The sequence below is a fragment of the Neohortaea acidophila genome, assembly GCF_010093505.1.
Source record: "Neohortaea acidophila strain CBS 113389 unplaced genomic scaffold BDY17scaffold_10, whole genome shotgun sequence".
Classification (NCBI taxonomy): Eukaryota; Fungi; Ascomycota; class Dothideomycetes; order Mycosphaerellales; family Teratosphaeriaceae; genus Neohortaea; species Neohortaea acidophila.
Window position 1 is genome coordinate 803,100 of NW_022985519.1, and position 23,818 is coordinate 826,917.

Consider the following 23,818-nt stretch of genomic DNA (forward strand, 5'->3'; position numbering starts at 1 on the left):
TCGAGAGGTGGTGGCACAGTGCTCGGATGAAGTTAAATTTCGCGGGCTGTGGTTGGTGGAACGCGGCGCGGATGCTGCCGCCGTGCAACGTGCGCGCGCAGCGTAGATGCCAACAGAAGTAGCTGGGGGTATGTGCATTGATGTAGCAAAACACTTTTGCATTTGTTTCGATGCCATGACACGATATAGCATTCGTATAAGTAGGATAGATCGAGTAGTTGATCCGTCATCCATCCTTCCCAATATATCAAGAAAGGTCCAACTCCTCGTTCGAAACGAGACAATATACCTTCCGTGTACTTCCTCCCTTCGTATCGTCATCAGTGACTGCAGAATGCATGTGAACATACCTCACCGCCTCCGCCTGAGCGGGCCGCTCCCGCCCTCCGCCCACACACCGCCTTGGATTTTCCCTCCAGCTTTTCAACCTTCCAACCTCCTTCACAACACACACACTCACACCGTTTCCATCAACCACCACCTCTTTTCTCATCACTACGCACCTCCCAGCCATCACCACGCACCTTTAAACAATCATCCCCTGCTCCTGCAGACTCTTTTCACCACCGCCGCCCTCTTCAACGTCACCACCGCGCTCTTCAACGTCACCGCCGCCTCCTGTTTTACCTTCACCTCACGCGCCAACCGTCACAGCGCAATGGCGTCTTCCCAAGACACCACCTCCACCGCCACCATCATGCCCACCAACGACGTCAAGGCCGCAACCACGCCGCCCAAGGCGAGAAAGATCATCGCGGCCAAGGGCAGCGCTCACCGCGTTGCCTCAACCTCCATCCAAGACGCCCGCCGCCTCGCCCCCCTTTCCCTGCGCCTGCCCGCCAATGCAGGCTTCTCCACTTACGAGCTCGTCGTCAACGGCTCCCACAAGCGCCGAGTATTGGCAGAACACCCCCACGAGCCCGCCGAAGCTCAACTACGCGGCCCCAAGCGCCATAAGCTGGATGTCGCGTTTCAAAGGAACGACGACGGCTTCGCGCTCTTCAAGGCGAAGAAGCAGCTCGAGGCGAAGCTGCTGGAGGGCGAGAAGAGCAAGGCGGCCGGCGACGCCGAGATCGCCGGGCTCATGAAGCAAGCGGAGGCCGACCGCCAAACGGCCACTTCCCAATACGACAAGCTCGCCGAGCAGAACCGCCAGCTGCTGCTCGAGCTTCAAGCCGAGCGCGCTCGCGGGGAGCAGGCGAAGCAGACCAGCGACGCCGAGGTTGCTGGCCTCAAGACCCAGCTCGGCAGTGTGCGTGATGCGGCGCGCTCGGAGATCAGCAGCCGCGACGCCACCATCCAGCAGCTCCAGAACAAGCTCACCACCGCGCGCTCCGTCGGCGATGGAGCCTTTACGGCAAAGAGCAATGAGGTCGCTGACCTCAAGCAACAACTCGAGACTGCCGGCCATATGGCAGCTCGTCAGAAGAAGGAGGCCGATGCCGCCATCACGCAGCTCAACCAAGAGCTGGACAACATGCGTTCGGTCGGAGAAGAGGCCTTCAAGGCCAAGAACAAGGAGGTCGCCAACCTCCAGCAAGAACTGGAGACTGCCAGCCAAAAGGCAGCTCTTGAGAAGAAGGGCGCCGAAGAACGCATCAACCAGCTCGCCGGGAAACTCACGGCGGAGCGTTCTGGCCGAGAACAGGCCATCCAGGCGAAGGAGACAGAGATCTCGGAGCTGAAGGATCGCCTTGCCAACGGCGCCAGAGACTCCGAGGCGGAAATCACCCAGCTCTCCAAGGTGTCCTCCGAGCACTGGTCGGATCTCATTGAAGCACGCCAGGATCTCGACAAAGAGCGTTCTGGCCGAGCCAGCGACATGGAGGCCGCGCAGGAGAGAATCACCTGGCTGGAAGAGAAGCTCGAGTTCGTGAGGGGGGTAGAGGACCAGAACTGCAAGGACTGGCTGAAGGAGCACCAGAGGGCCCAGGACGAGCGGGCTGAAAGATACAGGCTCGAGTCCAAGGTGGATACCGTCGAGAAGAAGCTGCGAGAGACCACCGACTGTCTCGAGCTCGTCGTGGCGGAGCTCCGACAGTCCCGGGCGGAGGCCCAGAGGCTGGCCAGAAACCTCAAACCCACCACGGGCGACGTGAACAATCTCGCCACCAGGTTCGGGCAGCAGATGTGAGGAGGATCGCGCACGAAGAGGAGGTCGTCAGATGAAGTGGAGCGTGTCTCCTGAGCGCCTGGGCGCTGCATCAGTAGATCTGGACCATGCTTGTCATGCGATCCGGACTCTGAATGTACCCCCGGTGTGAGGGTTTCACTGCATCCACTTCATCAGCCTCCCATGTGTTCCGTTCAGCCCTCACCTGCCCTTCTCTTCTCGGCGGATCTCGAGCTCTCTTGACAGCGCATCATCACCATCCTGTCCATCATCACACAGTCTCTCCCACGCGGGCCCCGTCACAGCCCTTCTCTCTATCACGACGATTTGTTTCTTGTGCTTGCTTGCGTTGGGCGGAGGAAAGGAATGATTGCTTTTGACGAATGGCGTTGGAATGAAAGATACCCAGGGATGCGAGCATGATTGCATGGTCTTTCCACGGACTCAGATTGTTTTTACTTGCCTCAAAAATTGTCATTACATCACCTTCCTCTCAATTTCTTGTCACATTCCAATGAATTGAGGCAATCTCAGGTCTTCAGCAGTCAGGTAGAGTAATGCCAAGGCCGGAGGCAACGGAGATCCGGGGAAACCTTTGCGCTCTCGTAACGGCCGCAGATCCATCGGAGCTTTAACTTACCCCTGCGTCGCTCGCCAATGGGGCTCTTCACATGATTGTGGGACCTGTCTGCCGCATGTCCTCGCCTCGTAATCGGAGCACATAACCGCAAGCGACCCCCGTCGCGATGCCTTACTATAATCAGACCCAAGCCCCACCAAGTGTGTTTGGCAGGTTCGCACGCAAAACGACAGGTGAACAGCAGCAGCAAGGGGAAGGCGCAAGGGGCTTGAACGCTACGGGCAATGATGAAAGAGCAGGAGGAACCCAGCCTAGCAGAAATACCACTACAACTGCCAATACACATCGGAGGGAGAGCAATGTGCTGAGTCTCAACAGCGTGACGGAGCTGGGACAGAGTGTGAGGAGATCGGTGTCGTTGCGCTCGCATCGCTCGCAGCTCAGCGGCGGCTCTTCCAACGCTTTTGGACACCAGCCGCGAGCTTCTTCTGGCGCGCCCTTTCAGTCGAGCCTGATCACTTCGCCGGTGGAAAGTGTTGGCGACGACGGTGCGGCGCCGCCCCCTCTTCACCCGGTACAGACGTCTCCACCTTGCGTGCCGCGATCGCGAGGCAAGCCGTCCATCTCCTCCAAATTCTCCTCTCAGAGCCTGACGACCATTGCCCCCACGGTGTCGTTGGGCAGCACACCTGAAAGGCCGACGACGGGCTCCGAGCTGCGAAAAACGCAAACTTCATCTTCGACCACTTCTACAGCAACCAGACGTGTGCCGTCCGGTCGACCACCCGTACCTCCATTGCCCTCCACCCACATCACCGAGCCCGGCACATTGATGGGTTCTTCATACCTGCACGGCAGCGCCACGCCTGCCACCCAGACCTCGTCCGTCGATCCCAAGGTGGTGTACCGACAGATCCACGAGATCTGCGGCAAGCGGATGGCGACGATCGACTACCTGCGCAAAGTGCACGAGGGCAACATCTTCTACTTCTCCACCCTGCACTACTCCCCCGCAGCCCTGCAGACTCTGCCATCCATGCATCCTTCGAAACTTGGGCGGCGCGCGACAAACTTTTTCGTGCTCGGGTACAGCCTGCCTGCCCTGCTGGATCTCAACGCAACCGGCACGGCCCTTGACTACCTACGCTCCCTCAACTCCCTGCTGCAAGAATTCGAAACCTACCAAACCCTCATGGGAATCGACATCAACGGCAACAGCCTGGGCCGCGGCCGCGTACAAAACATGTTCAAACTAGGCGCACGAAGCAAAGGCGCACGCCGCACGAGCACAACAACAGACAGCATCTTCCTCCCACCCAGCAACAGCAACAACGAGCACCTCAACGTCAACAAGTCTCCCACCTCCGCCGGCGGCGGCAGCGGAAGCGACATCCCCAGCCCCCTGGAAACCAGCAGCCCCATCAGCCCGGTAGCACTAGGCCACGACTTCCAGCACCTCGTCACGCCGCACCTCCCCTTCGACCCGGACTTCACCACCATCTACGCCACCCTGTGCGACACCATGACCGACACGTACGCCAAGGTCATCGATCTGATCGCGAGCCCGGAGGTGTGCACGGCGAGTGTGGGCGAGGCGTTTGGCAAGGTCGACAAGGCGCTGCGCAAGATTCTGGTAACGAATGTGACGCGCGAGTTGGAGGAGAGTGGGCGGGCGAATGTGAGGAGTGAGGTTGCGGGGTTGGGGAGGCTGGTGCTTGGCGGGCTCATGTAGGATGTGAGTGCTGGCCGTGGTGCTAGGATTGATGAGAGATGATTGCCGTGTTCTCCCGCTGAGATGGAGAAGATGGCTTTAGCGTGGCGTTGGAATGGAAGATCTACCTGTTCTCCGTGTATTCCGGGAGGTTTCGTGCACTGCCAAAATGATCCTTTACCTCTATCAACTACATCATTTCCGCGATGGAATCTGCTGTCGCGAGAAAGATTAAAGTTCAATGTCAACCCATATGGTAGCTCTTGCCGGACCCTTTCGGTTCGGATTCCTGAGAACTCACCGCTTTCTACCTTATTATATATTAAGAATGGACAGCGCAACTTACCACTTCCAATAATCGAGGACGACTTGAGAGGTCGCTCATCGAGCACCAAAGCATTGGTGACGGGTAATGGCATCTCAGCTCACACTCTCAGACGGGAGAAATCTCGATTACTGCATCAGCGGAGCCAAAGACGGATTCCCCCTCCTCTTCTCGCACAGTAGTCCCGGCGCGTGGACGCCCGTTCCGCACCTGGCCAAGGCATGCGCAACCCACGGCTTCATGCTCGTCACCTGGAGCAGGCCTGGGTTCGGCGGATCGACGCGGAGAAAGGGTCGCAGGGTAGTGGACGAGGTGGACAGTGTACGAGCGTTGCTCGGCCACCTTGGTCGTGAGAGGTTTGCGGCCATGGGGTGGTCGGCTGGCGGTAATTTTCGCTTCAGCGCTACGGGGGAGATGTGCGAGTCTCACTCACGCGCCCACAGGGCCGCATGCTCTCGCTTGCGCGGCAATGAACGGCTGCGTGGCTGCCGTTGTAGTTGCTGGACTTGCCCCGTATGATGCCGAAGGGTTGATGTGGGCGCCGGATATCTCAAAGCATGGTAAGGGGCGCCCGGTGGGTGCTTGCGCTTCGCCCACTGGCTCGCTGACGCAGCTGTAGTGGGCAGGGAAGGAGAGAGTGCCATTAGGGAGAAGTACGAAGCGCGACGTCCGGGGATGATCAGCATCACGGCCGCGGAGATCTTTGCAGGGGAGAAGCCGGGGCCGGACAAACAGGCGATGAGCGACATTCCGGGCCTGGCGCAGTGTGGAGAGGACAGCTTCCGTAAGTCCAGCCAGCCGCAATCAAATCACCGTTTCGATCACTAAGAGAAGCGGGGGGGGCGTGTCAGGCGAAGCGCTGAAGTTCTCCGTCGATGGCATGGTCGACGACGATCTCGCTTTCCGCGAACCTTGGGGCTTCGATGTCGCGGACATCGCAGTGCCGGTGTTCCTGTACCACGGCACGTCGGACCCTTACGTCCCATTCACCCACGCTCAATGGAACGCATCGCACCTTGGCCGCGTCACGACGCATTTCGAAGAAGGGGGAGGCCATGTGTCTGTGATCCAGGACGTCGACGGCATGCTGCGTGAGATCATTGGAGCTATGCCAAGTTGAGGCAACTCGATATTCCGGGCTGGGAAGGTTATGTAAAATCACAAAATCCTGAAGGAAGGACTGCGTTGCCATGTCCTTCGCAGATAGGGGGAAGATAGATCTTCAGGGTGGCGTTGGGATGGGAAATCTGCCCGTTCTTCTCAAGTGTTCTGGGACACTTCGTGCACCGCCTGAATCGATCCTTCATCTCTACCAGCTACAGCATCAATTCCCGCGATGGAATCTGTCGTCACGCGCTCAGAATTCCATCATACACACGGCATACACCCTCTGGGTAATCCGTAAGCCGCAGCAAGATAACTCTGAAGTCAAGTGACCCGCCAAAGCCGCGCGCCGGCCGGTAGTTATCAGCGCTTACACTCGGCAAAAGCGCCGCAACAGCAATTCTTTTCCGCCATGCAACTTTGCGCCGCGCACCGTCACGCGAATGGAATGCTCGGCATAGCACAGAGAGATTACGCTGGTTTCCTTTCTGCCACATCTCAGCAGCAGCCGCGTCGTCGCGTCTTACCCCCCCCGGCTTCGGAGAGCGGCACGGCGGCGGAACAGAAGGCGGCGCGGCGCGGCGGGAAAATCTCGAATTGTTGACAAGACGACCGCCTCATGCGGCCGGTCGGTCCACTTTACGTGGTAGGAGTCATATACTCTTGGTGTTTTCCGTTTTTTTCGCATTCCCCTGGTCTTTTCTCTTGACTCCCTACAACTGTGTTTGTGACTAGAAGAACTTATTTATCCTGCCCTGTTACTCGTCAAGAGGTTGTGTTGACTCAGTCGAGTTTGCTCTGGAAGACGGCTTTTTGGCTTTGGCCCTGCTGCAGATCGTCTTCGTCTCGACGTAAAGCACTCTGATTGAGGACTACTCTTCACACACCGGGTACTCTACATCCTAACGACGCAATGGCGCCCATCGCCATCACCCCCGAGCCCTCGCGCTCCGCAACACCCCAACTCAAAACGCCGACCACAGCCTGGAGTCCAACAGAAGACAACGTGTCCTCCCTCACCCTCGCAGGCATCGAGCACGCCCTGCCCTCCAAAAATGCATCCAGCGCAGGCCAAGCGCCCCTCGACGCCTCGCTTCTCCAAATCGAACTCACTCAATCCCCGCGCGCCGTCCCCGCCCCGGAGAGCCCCGAAGTGGCCGCGCAGAAGACCTGCACCGACCACATGATTACCGCGCGCTGGACGCTGGAGCACGGCTGGCATGCGCCTGAGCTCAAGCCGTACGGCGCCTTTTCCATCATGCCGACTGCTTCCGTCTTGCACTATGCCACCGAGTGCTTTGAGGGCTTGAAGCTGTACCGAGGCTTCGATGGCAAGTTGCGTTTGTTCCGCATTTCGCGGAATTGTCAGCGGATGCGCAAGTCGGCGGCGAGGATTGCCCTGCCGGATTTTGAGCCCAAGGAGTTGGAGAAGTTGATCATTCGACTTTGTGCGCAGGACGGGGAGAAGTGGTTGCCCAAGGAGCGGCCGGGTAGCTTCCTGTAAGTTGTTGATTGTGCCGTCATCATTCGTCCGATGTGCTGTGGCTAACAAACCATGTTCAACAGGTACGTCCGGCCAACTTGCATCGCCACAGACGAAGCCCTCGGCGTGCAAAGACCGCAAGAAGCCCTCTTGTACGTCATCCTCGCCTGCTTCCCCGACATGACCAAGAGCAAATCCGCTCCCGCACCGCCAGCCCTCAACGGTGCCTCCAACGGCACCAAGAAGGCGCCTTCCAGCGGCCTCAAACTCCTCGCCTCCACCGAAGACAGCATCCGCGCCTGGCCCGGCGGCTTCGGCTACGCCAAAGTCGGCGCAAATTACGGCCCCTCACTCGTGGCACAAGGTGAAGCGCGCGCCCGCGGTTTCGACCAAGTGCTCTGGCTTTTCGGCTCGGAGAGCTACGTCACGGAAGCCGGAGCGAGCAACTTCTTCGTCGTGTGGAGGAACAAGACCACAGGCCGCCTGGAGCTCGTGACTGCGCCGTTGGAGGAGCGCATCATCCTCGAAGGCGTGACGAGGGCATCTGTGCTCGAGCTCACGCGTTCGCGTTTGAGCGAGGCAATGGGAGACGTCGAGGCGCTCGATGTGGTGGAGAAGCGCTTCACCATGGCGGACGTCGTGTCTGCGTATCGCGAGGGCAGACTCGTCGAGGCTTTTGCCGCTGGCACGGCTTTCTTCATTGCGCCTGTGAGCTTGATTCACTTCCGTGGAGAGGACTTGGTTGTGCCGACGGAAGAGGGCGAGAGTGGAGTCTACACTCGTGTTGTCAAGGAGTGGTTGGTGAATATCATGTATGGTAAGGAGACGCACGAGTGGGGCGTGGTGGTTGATGAGGTTGCGTGAGCGATTGGTGGCACTTTGTTTGGAGCCAACGGTTTGCGTGGCGTTCACTGATGGTGGATTTGGGAATTCTTGTTGGCGTATTCTTCCTGAATCGTAAATGCCGGCCGTAGACATCCATTATACCTTCTAGAATTTCATGAATGCTCAAAATCGCCTCATGCCGTGGTCACCGTTGTTCCCTAAACCACACATCAGTCAGCCACCCTTCCATTCAAACCAGTACCATTAGAAAGAGAAGAAAACACATACCCATAAGCAACCCTCAACTCCCTCACCGCCTCTCCACAAACATACACCGTCAAGACAGGCACATTCCTCTTCTTCACCCCTCCTCCCTCCTTCGCACCCATCATCTCAAACGCATCCTCGTCCCCGTCCGCATCCTCTTCGTCTAGCTCTGCCTTCCCGCCAACAAGCGCTCCCCGCCTCTCAACATCCACAACCTCCCCGCTCAAAGCAGAATACTGAAACCACCTCCCCCCTCCACCTTCACCAGCAGAAGCAGTAGCAGTAGCAGCAGCAGCAGCAAGCACTTCCCTCTTCGCAATCTCCACCACACTAATGAGTTTGTGCGCGTAGCGTGCTTTGGCCGTCAAAACGACAAGAGCCAGTTTCGCTTTCTCGGGCTCGGTTGCGTCTTCGTCGTTGCTAGGTTTTGCTGCTGATGAGTCCAGTTTGGAGACGAGGAGTGATACTCGGCTGGAGATTTGGGTGGAGCCTGCGATGGGCAGGTGGGTTATTGTGTAGTTTGAGCTTAGGGTTGGATGAGGGGTGGATGTCATTTTGTTGCTTGAAGGAGGGTTTGGTTTGGTGGATGGATGGATGGGGTGAGGTTTGGGTTTACGGATACGAGGCAAAGTTTTGACCGCACCTTCCTGATTTGGTGGCGGAAGTTGGGTGGAATTCTAGCCTCGTGGGTAACAACACTCTTATATAGAGTAGATTCATTGACATGACGAAAAGGGAGTTGTGGGTATTGATGTTGAATATAGTTCATAATAAGTCATAAGGTAAAACCAAACAAGACTTTTCAATCCGTCTCCATCTCATGCGCCGGGAAATAGCCTCTCAACAGCCCCAACGGCATAGAGAAATCCTCGCTCATCCGCGCAAAATGCTTCGGCTTGTTCGGCTGCTGCTGCGGCGGCGGCGGTGGCGGCTGCTCCTGCTGCGGGATCTCTGGAGGCAACATCTCCATCTGCTGGCCAGCAATTCCGTCTTGGGTCACAGCAGCAGCCGGGGCAACGACCGCAGGCGCAGAATCCATCTCCGCTTTGAGACACCCGCCTGGTGCAGCGAGGTGTAGTGCAGGCAACATTTGCAGCCTCGGAATGAGCTGCGCTGCATCACTCGTCACCAATCTCGCCTCCATCAAATCGTGCGAGAAAATGTAGTATTCTATGCGGCTGTTGTATGCGTTCCGCGCAGCTACTAGATACCCCGGGATGGCGCTGTTTTCGAACCAAACGGCCACGTCTTGGAGGGCCGGGTAGTGGTTCTGAATCCATTTGGAGTAGGCGGCTTGACTGATCAGCAGCGCTTCACTGGCGTCCATGCGCGTCCAGCTGATGCCTAGCGTGCGCGTCGCTTCATCTATGAGCGGCTCGGCGGTGACATCGCGCATTTCGTGCGGCAGAAGCAGCTGCGCCAGATCATCGGCTGCGACGGTGCGGGAGCCCATCCGTTGCAATTTGCGCGTGCTCATCGCTGGTCGTTGCTGCTCGGTGACTTGACTGCGTTCGTCTACCCATGTGCCGGATTGCGACTCTGGACGGGCGGGATAGCCGGGATCGTCGGGATGGATGAGAGTCATGCCCGGGCCTAGGATTGGTTCGGGGCGTTGCAACGCTGGGTACTCGGTTGCTGGAGTCACGTGCGAGCCGTCGTCCTCGACGTACTCGTCCTCATCTGGCTCGTGCATGTCGCCGCGCGACCGTTTGCGCCCGGCCATGGAGCCTGGGGTGACGGGGAGAGAGCCGGAGGGCGTGAGGGAATCGTTGAAGCCATTTAGCAGTGGGTTGGATGTCGCTGGCGCATTGTTGTGGTCGTTTGTGAAGTATTCCGATTGGGTTGGCGGGATAACGACAGAGGGAGAGGAGGCGAAGAACCCGTTTGGATTGGCCATGTTGAAGAATGACGAGTGGGGCACTCAATGCGCAAGAGAACTAGTCTCTGTGATCGACAATGCTGTTGTATAACCCATCCACAATATCTGATTGGTCAAAGGCGCAATGGGGAAACAATGCCGGCGAAAGGTGACCGAAGATGGATAGCGAAGGGATGTTAGCAAGATGGATGCTGTAGCGTTAAAGCCATTCGCCTTGCTTCCGAAAGAAAGTCAACAAAGACAGTCAATACCCAGCCGCGAGAAAGTGGAATGTAACAACGAAGGTTTGGAAACGCAAGTGAACCTGCATTTGAGAGGCCGGCCAAAAGGGCAGGCAGGGTCCAGACGGGTTTCAGCCCCACAGTGTACAGAGTCTGGGGCAGTTGGGGCCGCGGCTTCGCTCCGAGCCGAGTTGTTCCGTGTCGCGTGCTCTTTCCCCGGCCAATCAGTGACGTAAGCCGTGCCCTGCCCCTGTGTGCATGGGACGATGTTGAACATTCAGAAGTCCCGATCCAAGTAGTTCTCATAAGACCTACAAAATGCGGCCAGCCAAGTCTACTTCCGTCCGATACATCCCTCCCAATGCATGTAGGTAGACAAAGGGGTATCACGAAAGAAACGCCCGTATGCATCACTTCATCCCCCCACTAACTTCACCTCATGTATCATCACTCAAGTCCGCTGATTGAAGAACCAACTCCCACGCTTGCCCGCACCATTGGCCGTGCCAAAATGCTCCTGCGGCGGCGAGCCCATCCCGTGCTGCTGCTGGGTGTGTGCACTAAGCATGTTCGAGAAGGTGGGCACCATAGGCCCGTCATTCCCACCTCCACCTCCACCTCCACGGAGGGGCTTCGCGATACGACCGAAAGGATTGTTGGCGAAGTTCGAAGAAGCGACGGGCGATTGCGCCGAGCCCTGGCCCAGACCTCTCGTCGACCCGGACTTGGCGGCCTCCAGTCTCTCCTTGACGGCGAGTAATTGGGATTCGAATCTGTTCTCATCATCAGCACTCCGCAGACGGCAACATGCCGGACGGCAAGACACATACTTGTGGTTAGCAACCATCAACTTCTCCTGACTCTCCGCCACCAAACCCTCCAACCCCCGAATCCGCTCCCCCCGAGCAACAAGCTTCCGCTCCGCAATCGCCACCTCCTTCTTCAGCTGCGCATTCTGCTCCACCAATTGCCGCTGCACCAGCGTGAGCTGCTCCAAATTCCGCTCCAGGAAAGCGAGTTTCTTCTGCTGCTGCTTGCTGTTCGAGCTGCGCAGAATGCTGTTGTACTGCTCGCGCGTGCTGTCGAGGGAGATTTCCAGCTCCACCACGCGCTCGCAGCGGTTCTGCAGGTCGCGCATGAGCGATTTCTTAATCATGTCGAAGTCGGCGAGTTGCTTGCTTAGCGTCGCGCCGTTGGCGCCGCCGTTGATCGCTTGTTTTCGCAGGGTTTCGAGCTCGTCGGTGAGACGCGCGTTCTCTTCCTGCTGTCGGGAGAGTGCGTTTTGGACATCTGGTGAGTGTGCGTTGCCGTTCTGTTGAGACGCGAATGAGTCTTGTAGTCTCCTCTTCACCTCCTCCACATCTGATGGAGATAGGTTGCGTTCGAGGATGTTTTGGTAGTCTTGTTGCACGCGTGCAAGCTGATCCTCGAGTGCGGCGCTGTGCGCGTCATCCTCGTGGCCGTTTGCTCCCACATCCGCCTGCCGTACAACGCCCTGAATTTCGAGCAGGCGCTCTTTCAGTGATTGTAGTTCGTCAGGAGCAATCACATCACCGTTCTCGGCAATTTCCGTCAGGTTGTCCACTCGCTGAATCATCTCCCGGACGTGCATTTCGTTAGCCGACATCATGCCATCACCAAGATCAAAGCCCGCCATCATCTGCGCCATACGCTCCTTCTTCAGTCGGTCCTTTTCGTCAAGCAGAGCAGATGACTCCTTCGCAGTCATCTTGGCATCGAGCAATTGATGCTTGACATCATCCAGCTCCGCGGTGAGCTCGCTGTTGGCCTCTTTGAGAGAGTCCATGGTGATAGACGCCTCCTTGGTCTCGAACTGGATTTTCTCAACCTGCATTCGGAAGCCTTCGACATCGCCCTGCAACTTTTCGTTCGAGCGCGTGACATTCACATGAGATTCACGAAGGTCCCGGATTTCATTTCGGGCCACCTTGAGAGCTTCCTCTGCGGCTGCGAGGGCAGACTCCTTCTCAGCCAGCTGATCTTGGAACTCATTCTCCCGCCTCAAAAAGTCGTCCTTCTCATCCCGGTCCATGAGAATACTCGGCGTTCCAGACCTCTCAATTTCCATTCTGCTCTCCGGTCTCGGCGTGCCCGGAATATCCTGTGTTGATCGCAGTCTACTAGGCGTGGCAGATTGCGGAGGTGCCTGGGACATCGACCCGGCAATCGCTTTCAACGCTGGTGTCCATTGCTCCTTCGGTACCTGACCACCTCCTCGCCAGGTGTTGACTTCACCCTCAAGGGAGGATAGATATGTTTGGTAGTGCATAACCTCACTCTGCACCTTCTTGAGCTGCGCCTTGAGTTGAGCAGGCGAGAGCTCCTCGTTGATCTTGGCCTTCTGTTTGATGGTCTTTGCACGTTCGCCGAACCGCAGGGTCGACATCGTCTCGGAATCGTTGTAGCTGCTTGGCGAGCAGTTGATAATCAAAGTCGTGCGAGAGTTTCCGCCGAGCGATTCTTGTAGAATCCGCGTGAGTTTACTGTCTCGGTAAGGAATGTGGCTGCTCTTGCCGTCAGAGAGCGCGTTGATGACCATGCCGAGCGCAGACAGAGATTTGTTGATCTTCTTCGCCTCCTCCAGAGTCTGTCCGGACGCGCCAGTCTTGCCGACTTTCTCAGACCCCGCCAGATCGACCAAGAACAGCCGACCGGAGCGGGCAGAGCCTGACTCTGTATTCTTCTGGGTGACTTCTATCACGAAGATGGAATGTGACCGAGAGGACTCCTGGTTCATGTTTGTTGCCGCCACTGCTCTTGATTGCCCACCTCTTTCCAGAACCTGGTAAACCTCACCCACGTTGGCAACATAGAACTCATGCAACCCCTTGACGTACACGCCTCTCGACTTGTCCTCATGCACCGGCAAATTATCATTCTGCGGCACCAGCAGATCCCGAATCTTCTCCATGTAGATCTCCATGTAGCTGACCTTGACCGTGAATTCAATGCTGGCATCGCTGCGCAGGATACTGTCGAAGATTTGCTCTACGATGCGCGGGATGATACCTTTGGCCTGGTCGTCTCCAATGTCCGCGCCCATCATGGTATACGTCTTGCCGGAGCCCGTCTGGCCGTAGGCGAAGACGGTTCCATTGTACCCGGCCAGCACATCATCGACGGTGCTGCGGATGGAGTAGTCGAAGACTTCGTGTTGGCGGGCATTGATGGGAAAGACGCGATCGTAGGTGAAGGTGCCGCTGGCTTCTCTCGAGGTAACGGTACAGGTATCCTCGCCCGAGAACTCCACAATCGACCCGCTGCCGGCGGCTTGTTCGATATGATTCTGTGGGCGGAAGCGGGCGACGACTTTGATGGTGTTGGAGGAGGACATGTCGATGGTTGTTGGGCGGGGCAGACGCGCCTATCCAGACCTTCTTGCGCGTTAGGAGATGGCGCAGAGCGAGGGACACAGGAGCTCCTTGTATCCCAAGCAAGGCCAGGTAAGCACAATCGCTGGCAGAGTATTCACCGCGATGGCTTCCAGTCGCCGCACACCATCCAAACGGGATTTCGAACTTCACCTAGGCGTCATGTGTCTCGGGCTTTAAGACGTCCAGTGAATGGAACGAACGTTTCGGAACCAGAAACGTCCAAGGGTGGGATGGTGAAAGGAGTGTTTACGCTCGTCGGCCTCTCGCAGCGGCGACCCTGCTTTCCCGCACGCGCTAACGCCCGCCTTCCGCAACTCTAATGTCGCCCGCTTGCACGTGTTGCACGCCCATCGCAAGGCTTTGCTATGCCTTCGGAAAGACGTTCACTGCAACGAATAGAGTGTAACAGCAGACATCGGTATCGAGCTCGCTCATTCACCACAGTCTTTTGGTCGTGTCTCATCCGCTTTCTGCAAACGTTTCATTTCGGAAAGTGACTACCGCGGATCCTGAATCCGTGCTGCGACTACAGGCATCCATGAACTGGTTGTGGTAACTCGAAAGAACATCTAATCGGTCGAAAGATGACTGAATCCTGGCATTCCTTTCTAGAGTCAAATTTGAAGTCGTCTCATCCCGGATCAACTCATATCCGTCAGACAGCCAACGGCATGGGAGAAGCCGGCAAAGCTGTCACGTCAATCTACAAAAATAAGTCGAGAACCTCCAAGCGCACCCGCAGACGCGTATACTAACGTTCTCGACGACGCAAACCAAGGAGAGCCAAGCAATACTGCTTTACGATCTCCGACCGTTCCGTTCAAAACGGGGCGTCCGGTAGTTCACAAACCCGACACGTGGCAGGCGTTTGCAACGAAACCACAATTCGCTTGCCTCACACACAGGAATCCAAGACGAATTAGGAAACCCAAACCATACATCCCCAAGGTTGTCGTCGTCGTGATGCTCTAAATCCATCCGTACCCGCCGAATTTTTATGTTGGGGGAACGGGCCGCAGCCGAGCGGCAAAAGTGTGGCGCACCGTTGCTCGAAACGGGCATGCAGTCCATACACTTCTCCACCGCTACTCATATTCGTCATGTCCACGCGCACTTCTGCTGACACCACGGGATCTAGACGGCTGCTCGTTTGGTTGTTATATGGAGCAGTCGCGTCGAGACAGCGGAGGGAGAAGAATTTTCATCGGGATTTCTGGTTGATGATGCTGCTATTCTCGTGAGTTGCGTCCCCAACTGCGCACGGAGACGCGCTCGCCGTACGTGTGCTCTGTGGCCATTCCATATATATTGTAAGTATGCCGCTCGTTCTCCTTGGTTCTCCGTTTTCTCTCTCCGCATTCAATCAATCGACACAGCTCGCCACTCCTTTCGAGCCTTTGCGTCTTAGTCCGGGAGGGGGATGTCGAAAGAAGCGGGACAGGGCATATCAAAAGACGATGGACAGTACTCTTCGCCAAAACAGGAGATCTCATTTACGAACGTCAACTACCTCGGAGCCATCGTGTTCACGATAGGATGCAGCGTGCTGGTTGTGAACGCAGTCCTCTCTTTCCTACCCTTCCTCAATGCTGCTTGGGCCCTTCCGCCCAGCGTCATATACGTGGAAGGAGGGCTGAGTCTGGCGAGCAACGCACTCTTCCTGTGCGGCAGCGCCTTCTCTCTGATCCAGACGATCCGAGCTGAGCGGAACAACGACGATGGCGAGCCACTGGACAACATCTCACCAATGGACCCGCCGGAAGAGAAATCATCAACCTCCAATCTACCCGGCACGAACGCCGACTTCTCCGCCTCCAGCGAAACGCTCGTCAACAGCGAGCAAACACAAACCACCTTGAATCTCCCCGGCACAAATCCCGCCTTCTCCGCCTCCGCCGAAACCCTCGTCACCCCCAACGAGAAAGCCACCAACTCCCACCACCACCACCACCACCACCACCAACCCCTCTCCACCCACGAGCTCTTCACCCGCTGCATCCACGAAACCAGCCTCCTCGCCACCGCCCTCTTCCTCTGCAGCTCCATCGTCTACTTCACCTCCTCCATCGCCTCCATCATCACCATCGCCCAAACAGGCACCATCTCCCGCTGGATCCGGTATCCGCAGCTCATCGCCGCGTGCGGCTTCGCCATCGCCTCCATCATGATGATGCTGCAGCGGCAGGAGAAGTGGTGGCGCCCGGCGTGGCGGAGCTCGCGGTGGATTGTGAATTTGTGGAATCTGGTGGGCAGCGCGGGCTTCATTTTCTGCGCGTGCTTTGGGTTGATTGAGAATGTCGGCTGGGCCAAGTATCAGTTTGGCATGAGCTATTTGTGGGGGTCTTTTTCGTTTTTGCTGGGCAGCGTTTTGCAGTATTACAAGTCGATAAGAAGGTCGGCGAGGGAGAAGTCTAGGGAATGGGCATGATGCATAACGAATAATGGAATACTATGATCGGTTTGAATGGTAATCTGGCTGGCCATCCACCAGTCCCAAGCACTGCTCAAAACGTTCCACTCTAGCCAATGCTTCACTGGTCCCAATCAACAAAGCGCAACAGAGTGCGCTCGCGTGGCACGTGCATCGCCGCACAGAACATGGCCCTTCTCGTGTCATGCTCTTGTCCAGCCTTCGCAACAGACTTGATACGAACCCACAGGCCCGAGTTCAAGAAACGAAGCTGGCTGAAATCACCGGCCTTCTTCCGCCGGCGTGGACGTGGGTAGGGCGCTGGTTTCGTGCGCGGTGGTCTGAAATATATCCGTGGCAATTTCTCTGGAGGAATTGGATCGGGGCCAGGATGCAGCCTCGGAGCGAGACGCAGTGTTGAGACGTGCGCATTCGGGAAGTGTGGGAAGTGCAATTTCCAGGTCAGGGTGATTGCGTGGTAATTAAGCGTCGGTCGCTGAGCGTAAGGCTCGTATCGCTTCCAATCAAGATTTGATGGACCGCTCCAACAATCCGTTGTCGTGTGGGGTTGGAGCACGAACGTGGTCGAGGCGGGCTGGCCATCGATGCGGTGAGTCTCGAATTGCCTGCTCTCCAAGCCCTTCAACCGCTCCACGATCGGTAGGAGCTGTGGGACTTTGTAATCAAGGGTCTCCAGTTCAAGCCGCAGAATGTGAGTACTGCGAAGATCGGGCGAGTCCAGCAGAGCCTGTACCCATGGGTCTTTGAGTACCAAAGCGGCATCGTTCTCCCAAAACTGTCTCATGTTCTAGTTAGCCAGTGCGTCGACGCGGCGATGTAGCAGGAACACGACAAAGTGTAAGCGCAACTACGCACCCACCAATCGGTGTGACGGATCGTCACCTTCAGCATACGCGGCTGAAAGTCGGCTTCATGACGCGGCGTGCTGAGAAAGTAGTCCCTCACGGCTCCAGGCGCGGCGGTCAAGGGCTCGATGGCGAGCATTTGGGCGAACAAATGCAGGCTGCCACAATTCTTGCGATTCAAGGGCGTGAGTGCATCCATCCAGGCGCGAGTGCGGGCATCGGGTGCGCTCCGGTGGTAGTAGAAGCAGTGCTCGGCCTGCAGCATAGGCAAACGGTTGGCTTCCAGCCAGATCCGACGACAAGTCAGTAATAGTGAGACATGCGTTTTGAGCCGATGGGTGTGGCCTGGGCGGTAGCAGTATTGCTGCTCGTGATATGGACGCTCCTCATCCTCGAACGGCGCGGTGGCGAGAGCCCAGATTGACTCGCGGATCTCCCTGGGAAGCTGAGAGAAGAGCGGGGAGGAGAGTTGGGAATTGCACGTTGCGAAAGTGTCGCTGCTCTCGATATCGTCGATGGTCACCTGGCGACCTGCGTGACGCCCAGTCCGAGCAGGTGGCGCCATGGTGTTGGTGAACGTCGCATAGAAGTAGGAGACGAGAAGATAGGGGAAAGTTTCGAAGAGGTTAAGAGAGTTTCTTTCGAAAGACCGACCGACCAAATGGCACAAGACAGTAGCGGGTGTAGCGTTGCCTTACCTAAGCCTAGTTGCCCCTGACACATCCAACCAGGCAGCAGACGAGGGTGGCTGCGCACTCTGCGCCAGGCAGAAGCTCGCGATGGTGCATGAAGGATGGAGCTGTCCCACATCGGCCATAAAGCGTCACAGATGCCTAACAGGTTATATGTGTTGATTGATGGCGTATAATAAGTTCAAGAAGTCAAGGCGTTGGAGGCCTCCTGGAGGCTGGTGAGAAGGCGGCAAGGCGGCGCTGGTGGAGTTTCCAGGCCCAAGCGCCCAAGCGCCTTCCCAGTGGACCTCCCGCTTTGGGAAGCTAGAAATTTATAACGTCTCTATTGTACCGTCGTCATTACTATGGACTCAAGCCGCGTGGAAGAGAGATGAGACTGCGCCCGCGATCACCTGTCCTTTCCTCAAAGTACATCCAATCATTGCGCGCTCCACTCCGCTCCTTCAGCACCCGCATGGCTCACTCCAACAATAACAAGACGACCTCACCACCATCAACACCCGACTACACAACCTGGACCAACCCCGAGCTAATAAAACGAATCACCCTCCTCGAAACGCAGCTCCGCGCCCAAACATCCACCCCCCTCCAAAGCAACAAGCACGCCCCCAAAAAGCAGCCCAAACCCTTCGACCCCTCCAAATATGCCACCCGCCTCATAGCCCTCAAATTCGCCTACCTAGGCGGCGCGTACAATGGTTTCGAGCACCATGTGAACAACAAGACGCCGCGACCTACAATTGAAGAGGTGTTGTGGCGGGCACTGCGGAAGACGAAGCTGGTGCTTCCGGAGTTTAAAGAGGGGCAGCTGGGGGAGGGTGAGGAGGAAGAGGAGGTGTGTTGGGAGGGATGCGAGTATAGTAAGTGTGGGAGGACGGATCGGGGTGTGAGTGCTTTTGGGCAGGTGATTGGGGTTCGGGTGCGGAGTAGTCGGCCCAAAGAGAGGGTTGCGGATATGGAGGAAGAAGAAGGCACGGGAGTGAAAGAGATGGGGAAGGAGTGGCATCACATTCGAGACGAACTGCCCTATCTTCAACTGCTGAATCGCAATCTGCCTGCCGACATTCGAATCCTCGCCTGGTGTCCCAACCCGCCTCCTGACTTTTCCGCAAGGTTCAATTGCAGGGAACGGAGGTATCGCTACTTCTTCACCAATCCTGCATACATGCCCGATCCGTCTCAATCAAGGTCGCGCGACTCCGCCGGCGGTGGCTGGCTTGATATTGAGAAGATGCAGCAAGCAGCGAAGAAGCTGGAGGGACTGCACGACTTCCGCAATCTGTGTAAGGTCGACCCCTCGAAGCAAATCACCAACTTCGAGAGGCGGATCTTCAGTGCGGGTGTTCACGCAGCTGGCCCGGAGGATGAAGCGGGCGCTTTGCTTTCGCTGCCTCCGTTCAGTGCCGAACCAAACGGGAATCACGTCGCATCATCGCCTTCGAATTTGCAAGTGCACTATTTCGAGGTCTGCGGCTCCGCCTTCCTCTGGCACCAAGTGCGGCACATGGTGGCCATCTTGTTTCTCGTCGGTCAAGGGTACGAGCAGCCTGAGATCGTGGATGAGTTGCTTGATGTTGCGAAGAATCCGGCGAGACCAATGTACGACATGGCTTCGGACATTCCCTTGGTGCTATGGGACTGCATCTTCCCCGCTCTCAATCAGACGAGTGATGGCGACCATGGATCCGCACGGCCAACAAATGGGTACGAGGACGCCATGGATTGGCTCTACGTCGGCGATCAAGCCAACGACGATTCCGAACCCACAAAGCAAAGCCGCATGGTGCTGATGCAAGATCGGAAGTATGGCCGACTCGGGATTATGGAAGATTTGTGGGCGCAGTGGCGCAGTCGCAAGATTGAGGAGGTGCTTGCTGGCTCTTTGATGAACGTCGTGGCTCGGCAGGGCCAGTCGGCGTCCCGTTTGTCTCCGTTGGGTGGTCTGACTGCAGCAGATGCGAGCCCACGGCTTTTTGATGGAAGTGACACGCCGCGGACAACGGGCGCGTATATCCCTCTCATGCGACGTGAGCGGATGGAGGTGCCAGAGGTGTTGAATGCTCGGTATGCCATGCGAAAGGGATTGAACGGTAGCGCTGGGCTAGATGCGGCGGCGGATGGTGATGAGTAGTCCGATAACCTTAGCCGTAGACACACCACTTTGCTCCGAACTCAAGTCTTCGGCTCATACAAACAAGCCCTCGCCCCCCTCCACACATCCTCCAAAATCTCTCTCCGCGGCAGAATCTTCTACATCCCGCACATAGTCAGCACAGAGCCTCACCACGAAGAGGTAACATGAAAGAGAAGCAGAACCCACCGGAAAAACAACAACAACATCCTCCTCCCCCTCGACAACAATACTCAAGTAGAACCGCACCTCAAACCCCTTGAACGCCTCATGAATCAGAATATCCTGAATCGCGCTCGTAGGGATGAAACTCGTCGAGCTGCTCCACAGATAACTCGGCCCGGAAGTCGAAGTCTGCACGCCTAGCCCCCGAATCACGAGGAGCGATTCCTCCGTGTAGGACTTGCGGAGAGCGAGGGCGAGGAGGGCGAGGTAGAGGGCCAGGCGGGCGGGGAGGGGAACGTGGGTTGTGAGGTGGGGGAGTAGGGTTGAAGTTGGGGGGGTGGTTAGGAGGTGTTCTAGGGTTTTTGAAAAGCTGGTGGTGGGGGATGTGTTGGGGATGGCGGCGCGGTATTCCCACAGGAGGGCTGTGAGGGTTAGGAAGCCTAGGAGGAGGCGCGCGAGGAGGAGGAGGGTGTTGAGGAGGTGGGCGGTGAGGGTTGTTGTTGGGGATCTGGTGGAGACGGTGTAGAGGACTGTGGTTGATGTTGGCCGTTTGATGGTGAGCATGGTTGGGACATGGGGTGTCGATTGTGTTTGTTTGAGGATGGGTGGTGTGGGAGAAGAGGTGAGGTTGGGTTGGAGGTGGCTTGTGCGGGTTTTCAGCCACAGCAACTCTCTCCGTTTTCGACCTACTCTGACCGGGTGGGAGCAGCATCGATGGGTCGACCAACGCGAACAATGGCAGAGCTATGAAATTGTGTCGACCCAGTCTAGCCACTCGTGACAATCGCATAGTGCAAGCCGACCAGCGGCTTGATGCATTACATTTAAGAGATCCCCGGCAATAAAACGCTAGGCAGCATGCATCATCATAACACATCAACATCATAAACCTCATCACTCATCTCCTCGCAAGTCCTCACTCCCCCCAAGGGATCTCCCTCTCTTCCACCCTCACACAGGTCAAATACCCAAGACCGCCACCCGCAAAAGAGCTCAAATCCAACTCCAAACAGTTCCGCATCAAAGGCTTCACCGCCTCCCTGGCCAACGCCTTGGCATCGTCCATGCGCCGCTCGAATTTGCGCAGGTTGTCGCGCGTGTAGAGATCAGGCTGGAGTTTGAGGAAGCGCTTGAGTTCGTCGTGGGCGAGGTAGGAGGTTGTTCCGGCGGGGGAGCCGAGGAGGCGGTAGATGCGGCCTGGAGAGGGGGTGGATTGTACTTGTTGCTGCTGGGTCGGATCGGGGCGTTGGCTTGCGATGTGGTTGCTGCTTCGGCTTGTGCCTCGCGTGGGTTGTTGGTGGCCTGCAGACGATGTAGTGGTGGTGTCGGGAGTGCTGTTATCCGCCAGCCATTGACGGAAGAGACTGATTGCCAGCCAGGACAAGTAGTCATTGCTAGGCGTCACCCGATCGCCTCTGCTCGTTGTCAGGTTGAGACGCCATAATCGGAATTCCACCTTCTCCTGCTGCTCGCTCAGCTCATCCACCTTGTCCAAGATGAGATCCATCACGCTGTCGTCGACTTGATTCCGCAACTGTGGTGCCGCTGCAGGCCATTGGCCGACGACATGGATCAACGCTTCCGTGAAGATGCTCCTCGATCGCGCCAGATATCCAAGCTTGAGGTAGGAAGGCGGATACTTGGCAATCTGCTTGAGCAATTTCCCACCAAACCGCAGGAGATGATGATCAACTCTGCTTCCCACAATCTCGAGAGCGTCGTACATGTCGGCCAGATTGAGCAATGCCTTGCACTCGGTGTATGCGTTGGCGATGTTGATGCTGTCTAGAATCGGCGGATACTGATACATTGTGCGAAAGAGGTTGTCGTAGTCCTTGAGAACCTCATCTCCGGGCTCCGAAATGGTAGTTGAGTGCGTGCGCTCGTTCAGATTGAGTGCAGAAAAGTTGGCCATGCTCCGGAAAAAGCCCTCATTCGCCGGTGGGGGTTTGTTACGCGATGATCTCTCTTGACCCTTTCCCTCCCCTCCAAACAGTGACGGCGCTTCCTCATCCCTCTGCACAAGCATCGGCGCCTCATCTTCTCCAGCATGCTCCCAGTCAAGCACATACCGCCACCGCCTCTTTCCAGGCAGCTCATAAGATCCCCTCCCCTCCCGACTACTCGCCCGAGAGCTACTGCCCACAGTCATGCTCTCATTCTCGTTGATACTCGGCAGCGCCCCTCCTCCCGCTCCCAAACTCCACTCAACTCTCGTGCCCGCTTCAAAGACCCCCGAGCACTGGCTCAAAATCAAGCGATGCAGCAAATACTTATTCTCCTTCCGGCCGCTCAGACTTGTAATGATAATCTCCACGTCGCCCGTGTGCGAGAAGATGGGAAACTCGTTCTGCGCCTGGTGCACGCTGGAGCCGCCATGGTGCGTTCGCGCGTGTCGGTGGCGGCGGGTGTGCGAGCGGCCGGAGGTGACGGAGGCGGCAGGGCGGGGTGGAGGGGCAGAGAAGAGGGGAGGGGCGGTTGCGGCGAGGGAGGGGAGCGGGGGTTCGGAGTATGGTGGGGGATGGATTCGGGAGACCATCTGGTTGTAGTCTGGGTTGTGTTTTTCGTATGCGATCGCCCGTGTCTTCCTCCCAACTCGAGGTGTGCGCGCTGCGTCCAAGATTGCCCGAGCGTGTGGTCGAACTCAAAGGCAATTTGCCTTGTGTCGTAGATATGACCAGCTGGCCGCGCCGGTGCCGGTGGACGTAGAGTGGGAGGCAGATCTCATGGAGATCGCCATGAATACAGACGCACGAGCAAGAAGATGCCCTTGGTCGCGCGGAGGTGTGGTATCTTGTATCTCTCTTAAGACGAGGGGTGGCGGCGATTGGAGCGCGGATTCAGGCACTACGATGAATACGGACTGGCGCGCATGGAATTGTGCAGGGCAGAAGGAGATCGGGCAGCCACTCGTTCGTCGGACGAAACTAAACTTCACGCAAACAACATCAATCTGCTCCATCTCAAACCCTTGCTTTCCGTCATTGCCTCTTTTCTTAAGAAAGGCAACCCTTGAACTTCCCCTTGACAATGGTGTACGCCACAGCTCCGGTCACGTCGCTGGCTGCGGAGTAGTTCGCCACGGTGGTCGGGCCGCCGCCAAAGGTATACCCGTAAAACAACAGGCTGCTCTTAACCCCAGGGGGACGCTCGGCTTCTACACGCGATAGGGTCAGTCAGCCTCCACGCTGCTGGGTCACGGACTAGGCAAAAGACACACCTTGCCACCCGATCGACGACGTACAGCCCGGGTCTTTGCGGCATTCCCGGAGCAGATGCTCGCCCCAGCTCGTCGTGTTCCCCGAGGCGCCGTCGCCGTGGTAGGAGTTGCGGATGTCGGATGCCACCAATTCGCCAGTCGCCATGTAATTGCCGGGAATCGGGACTTGACAGAAACGGGGTTGGCGAGGAGGTAGTCCGATTGCCCCTGGCGCGGGCATGGCAGTGGTCATGCTTGCCAGGGCAATCGCGGTGCTGATCATGTACGCTTTCATTTTGGGTGTAAAATGTCGTGATGGGTGCGAGATTGTTGTGAGGATCATATCGCGCGATGGCTGCATTTTATACCACGCGCAGTCTCGGCCCCCAACAACACTGTTCGCTGGTTCAACGGCATATCTAGCCATAGGCGAGCCTTCTGGCAGGAGAGTA

At 57.0% G+C, this 23,818-nt stretch overlaps 12 protein-coding genes across 12 annotated transcripts; 5 read left to right on the plus strand and 7 right to left on the minus strand.

The window, feature by feature from the left end:
* Window positions 1-1,225: 1,225 nt before the first annotated feature.
* Window positions 1,226-2,699, minus strand: BDY17DRAFT_303412 (uncharacterized protein). Its single transcript, XM_033734571.1, has one exon. It carries the CDS (start codon window positions 2,203-2,205, stop codon window positions 1,423-1,425), a length of 783 nt encoding a protein of 260 aa, XP_033586764.1. The 5' UTR covers window positions 2,206-2,699; the 3' UTR covers window positions 1,226-1,422.
* Window positions 2,700-2,859: 160 nt separating this feature from the next.
* On the plus strand, window positions 2,860-4,425 carry BDY17DRAFT_313068 (uncharacterized protein; the record flags this gene model as incomplete). Its single annotated transcript, XM_033735682.1, has 1 exon — window positions 2,860-4,425. One exon carries the CDS (start codon window positions 2,860-2,862, stop codon window positions 4,423-4,425), a length of 1,566 nt encoding a protein of 521 aa, XP_033586765.1.
* A 196-nt stretch (window positions 4,426-4,621) lies between these two features.
* Window positions 4,622-5,964, plus strand: BDY17DRAFT_33848 (Alpha/Beta hydrolase protein). Its single transcript, XM_033737960.1, has 4 exons — window positions 4,622-5,114; window positions 5,173-5,289; window positions 5,349-5,513; window positions 5,581-5,964. Exons 1-4 carry the CDS (start codon window positions 4,817-4,819, stop codon window positions 5,847-5,849), a joined length of 849 nt encoding a protein of 282 aa, XP_033586766.1. The 5' UTR covers window positions 4,622-4,816; the 3' UTR covers window positions 5,850-5,964.
* Window positions 5,965-6,746: 782 nt separating this feature from the next.
* On the plus strand, window positions 6,747-8,180 carry BDY17DRAFT_256433 (aminotransferase; the record flags this gene model as incomplete). The annotated part of the gene is made up of 2 exons (XM_033731601.1): window positions 6,747-7,333; window positions 7,400-8,180. 2 exons carry the CDS (start codon window positions 6,747-6,749, stop codon window positions 8,178-8,180), a joined length of 1,368 nt encoding a protein of 455 aa, XP_033586767.1.
* Window positions 8,181-8,194: 14 nt separating this feature from the next.
* Window positions 8,195-9,086, minus strand: BDY17DRAFT_34000 (uncharacterized protein). Its single transcript, XM_033737975.1, has one exon. It carries the CDS (start codon window positions 8,960-8,962, stop codon window positions 8,372-8,374), a length of 591 nt encoding a protein of 196 aa, XP_033586768.1. The 5' UTR covers window positions 8,963-9,086; the 3' UTR covers window positions 8,195-8,371.
* A 355-nt stretch (window positions 9,087-9,441) lies between these two features.
* BDY17DRAFT_234260 (uncharacterized protein) lies at window positions 9,442-10,287 on the minus strand (the record flags this gene model as incomplete). The annotated part of the gene is made up of 1 exon (XM_033730266.1): window positions 9,442-10,287. A coding segment is annotated over one exon (846 nt), but the record flags the coding sequence as incomplete, so codon positions are not given.
* A 672-nt stretch (window positions 10,288-10,959) lies between these two features.
* BDY17DRAFT_327177 (P-loop containing nucleoside triphosphate hydrolase protein) lies at window positions 10,960-13,863 on the minus strand (the record flags this gene model as incomplete). Its single annotated transcript, XM_033737629.1, has 2 exons — window positions 10,960-11,281; window positions 11,339-13,863. 2 exons carry the CDS (start codon window positions 13,861-13,863, stop codon window positions 10,960-10,962), a joined length of 2,847 nt encoding a protein of 948 aa, XP_033586770.1.
* Window positions 13,864-14,999: 1,136 nt separating this feature from the next.
* On the plus strand, window positions 15,000-16,331 carry BDY17DRAFT_285753 (uncharacterized protein; the record flags this gene model as incomplete). The annotated part of the gene is made up of 1 exon (XM_033732118.1): window positions 15,000-16,331. Exon 1 carries the CDS (start codon window positions 15,324-15,326, stop codon window positions 16,329-16,331), a length of 1,008 nt encoding a protein of 335 aa, XP_033586771.1. The 5' UTR covers window positions 15,000-15,323.
* A 51-nt stretch (window positions 16,332-16,382) lies between these two features.
* On the minus strand, window positions 16,383-17,835 carry BDY17DRAFT_34099 (uncharacterized protein). The gene is made up of 2 exons (XM_033737985.1): window positions 17,190-17,835; window positions 16,383-17,109 (listed from the first exon to the last, which is right to left on the minus strand). The coding sequence occupies exons 1-2, from the start codon at window positions 17,742-17,744 to the stop codon at window positions 16,435-16,437; spliced, it is 1,230 nt and encodes a 409-aa protein (XP_033586772.1). The 5' UTR covers window positions 17,745-17,835; the 3' UTR covers window positions 16,383-16,434.
* A 538-nt stretch (window positions 17,836-18,373) lies between these two features.
* Window positions 18,374-19,960, plus strand: BDY17DRAFT_230817 (pseudouridine synthase; the record flags this gene model as incomplete). Its single annotated transcript, XM_033730213.1, has 2 exons — window positions 18,374-19,271; window positions 19,323-19,960. Coding segments are annotated over 2 exons (1,536 nt in total), but the record flags the coding sequence as incomplete, so codon positions are not given.
* An 83-nt stretch (window positions 19,961-20,043) lies between these two features.
* On the minus strand, window positions 20,044-20,731 carry BDY17DRAFT_327181 (GPI-GlcNAc transferase complex, PIG-H component-domain-containing protein; the record flags this gene model as incomplete). The annotated part of the gene is made up of 2 exons (XM_033737630.1): window positions 20,044-20,121; window positions 20,192-20,731. The coding sequence occupies 2 exons, from the start codon at window positions 20,729-20,731 to the stop codon at window positions 20,044-20,046; spliced, it is 618 nt and encodes a 205-aa protein (XP_033586774.1).
* A 352-nt stretch (window positions 20,732-21,083) lies between these two features.
* Window positions 21,084-22,706, minus strand: BDY17DRAFT_318704 (uncharacterized protein; the record flags this gene model as incomplete). Its single annotated transcript, XM_033736216.1, has 1 exon — window positions 21,084-22,706. One exon carries the CDS (start codon window positions 22,704-22,706, stop codon window positions 21,084-21,086), a length of 1,623 nt encoding a protein of 540 aa, XP_033586775.1.
* Window positions 22,707-23,818: the final 1,112 nt, after the last annotated feature.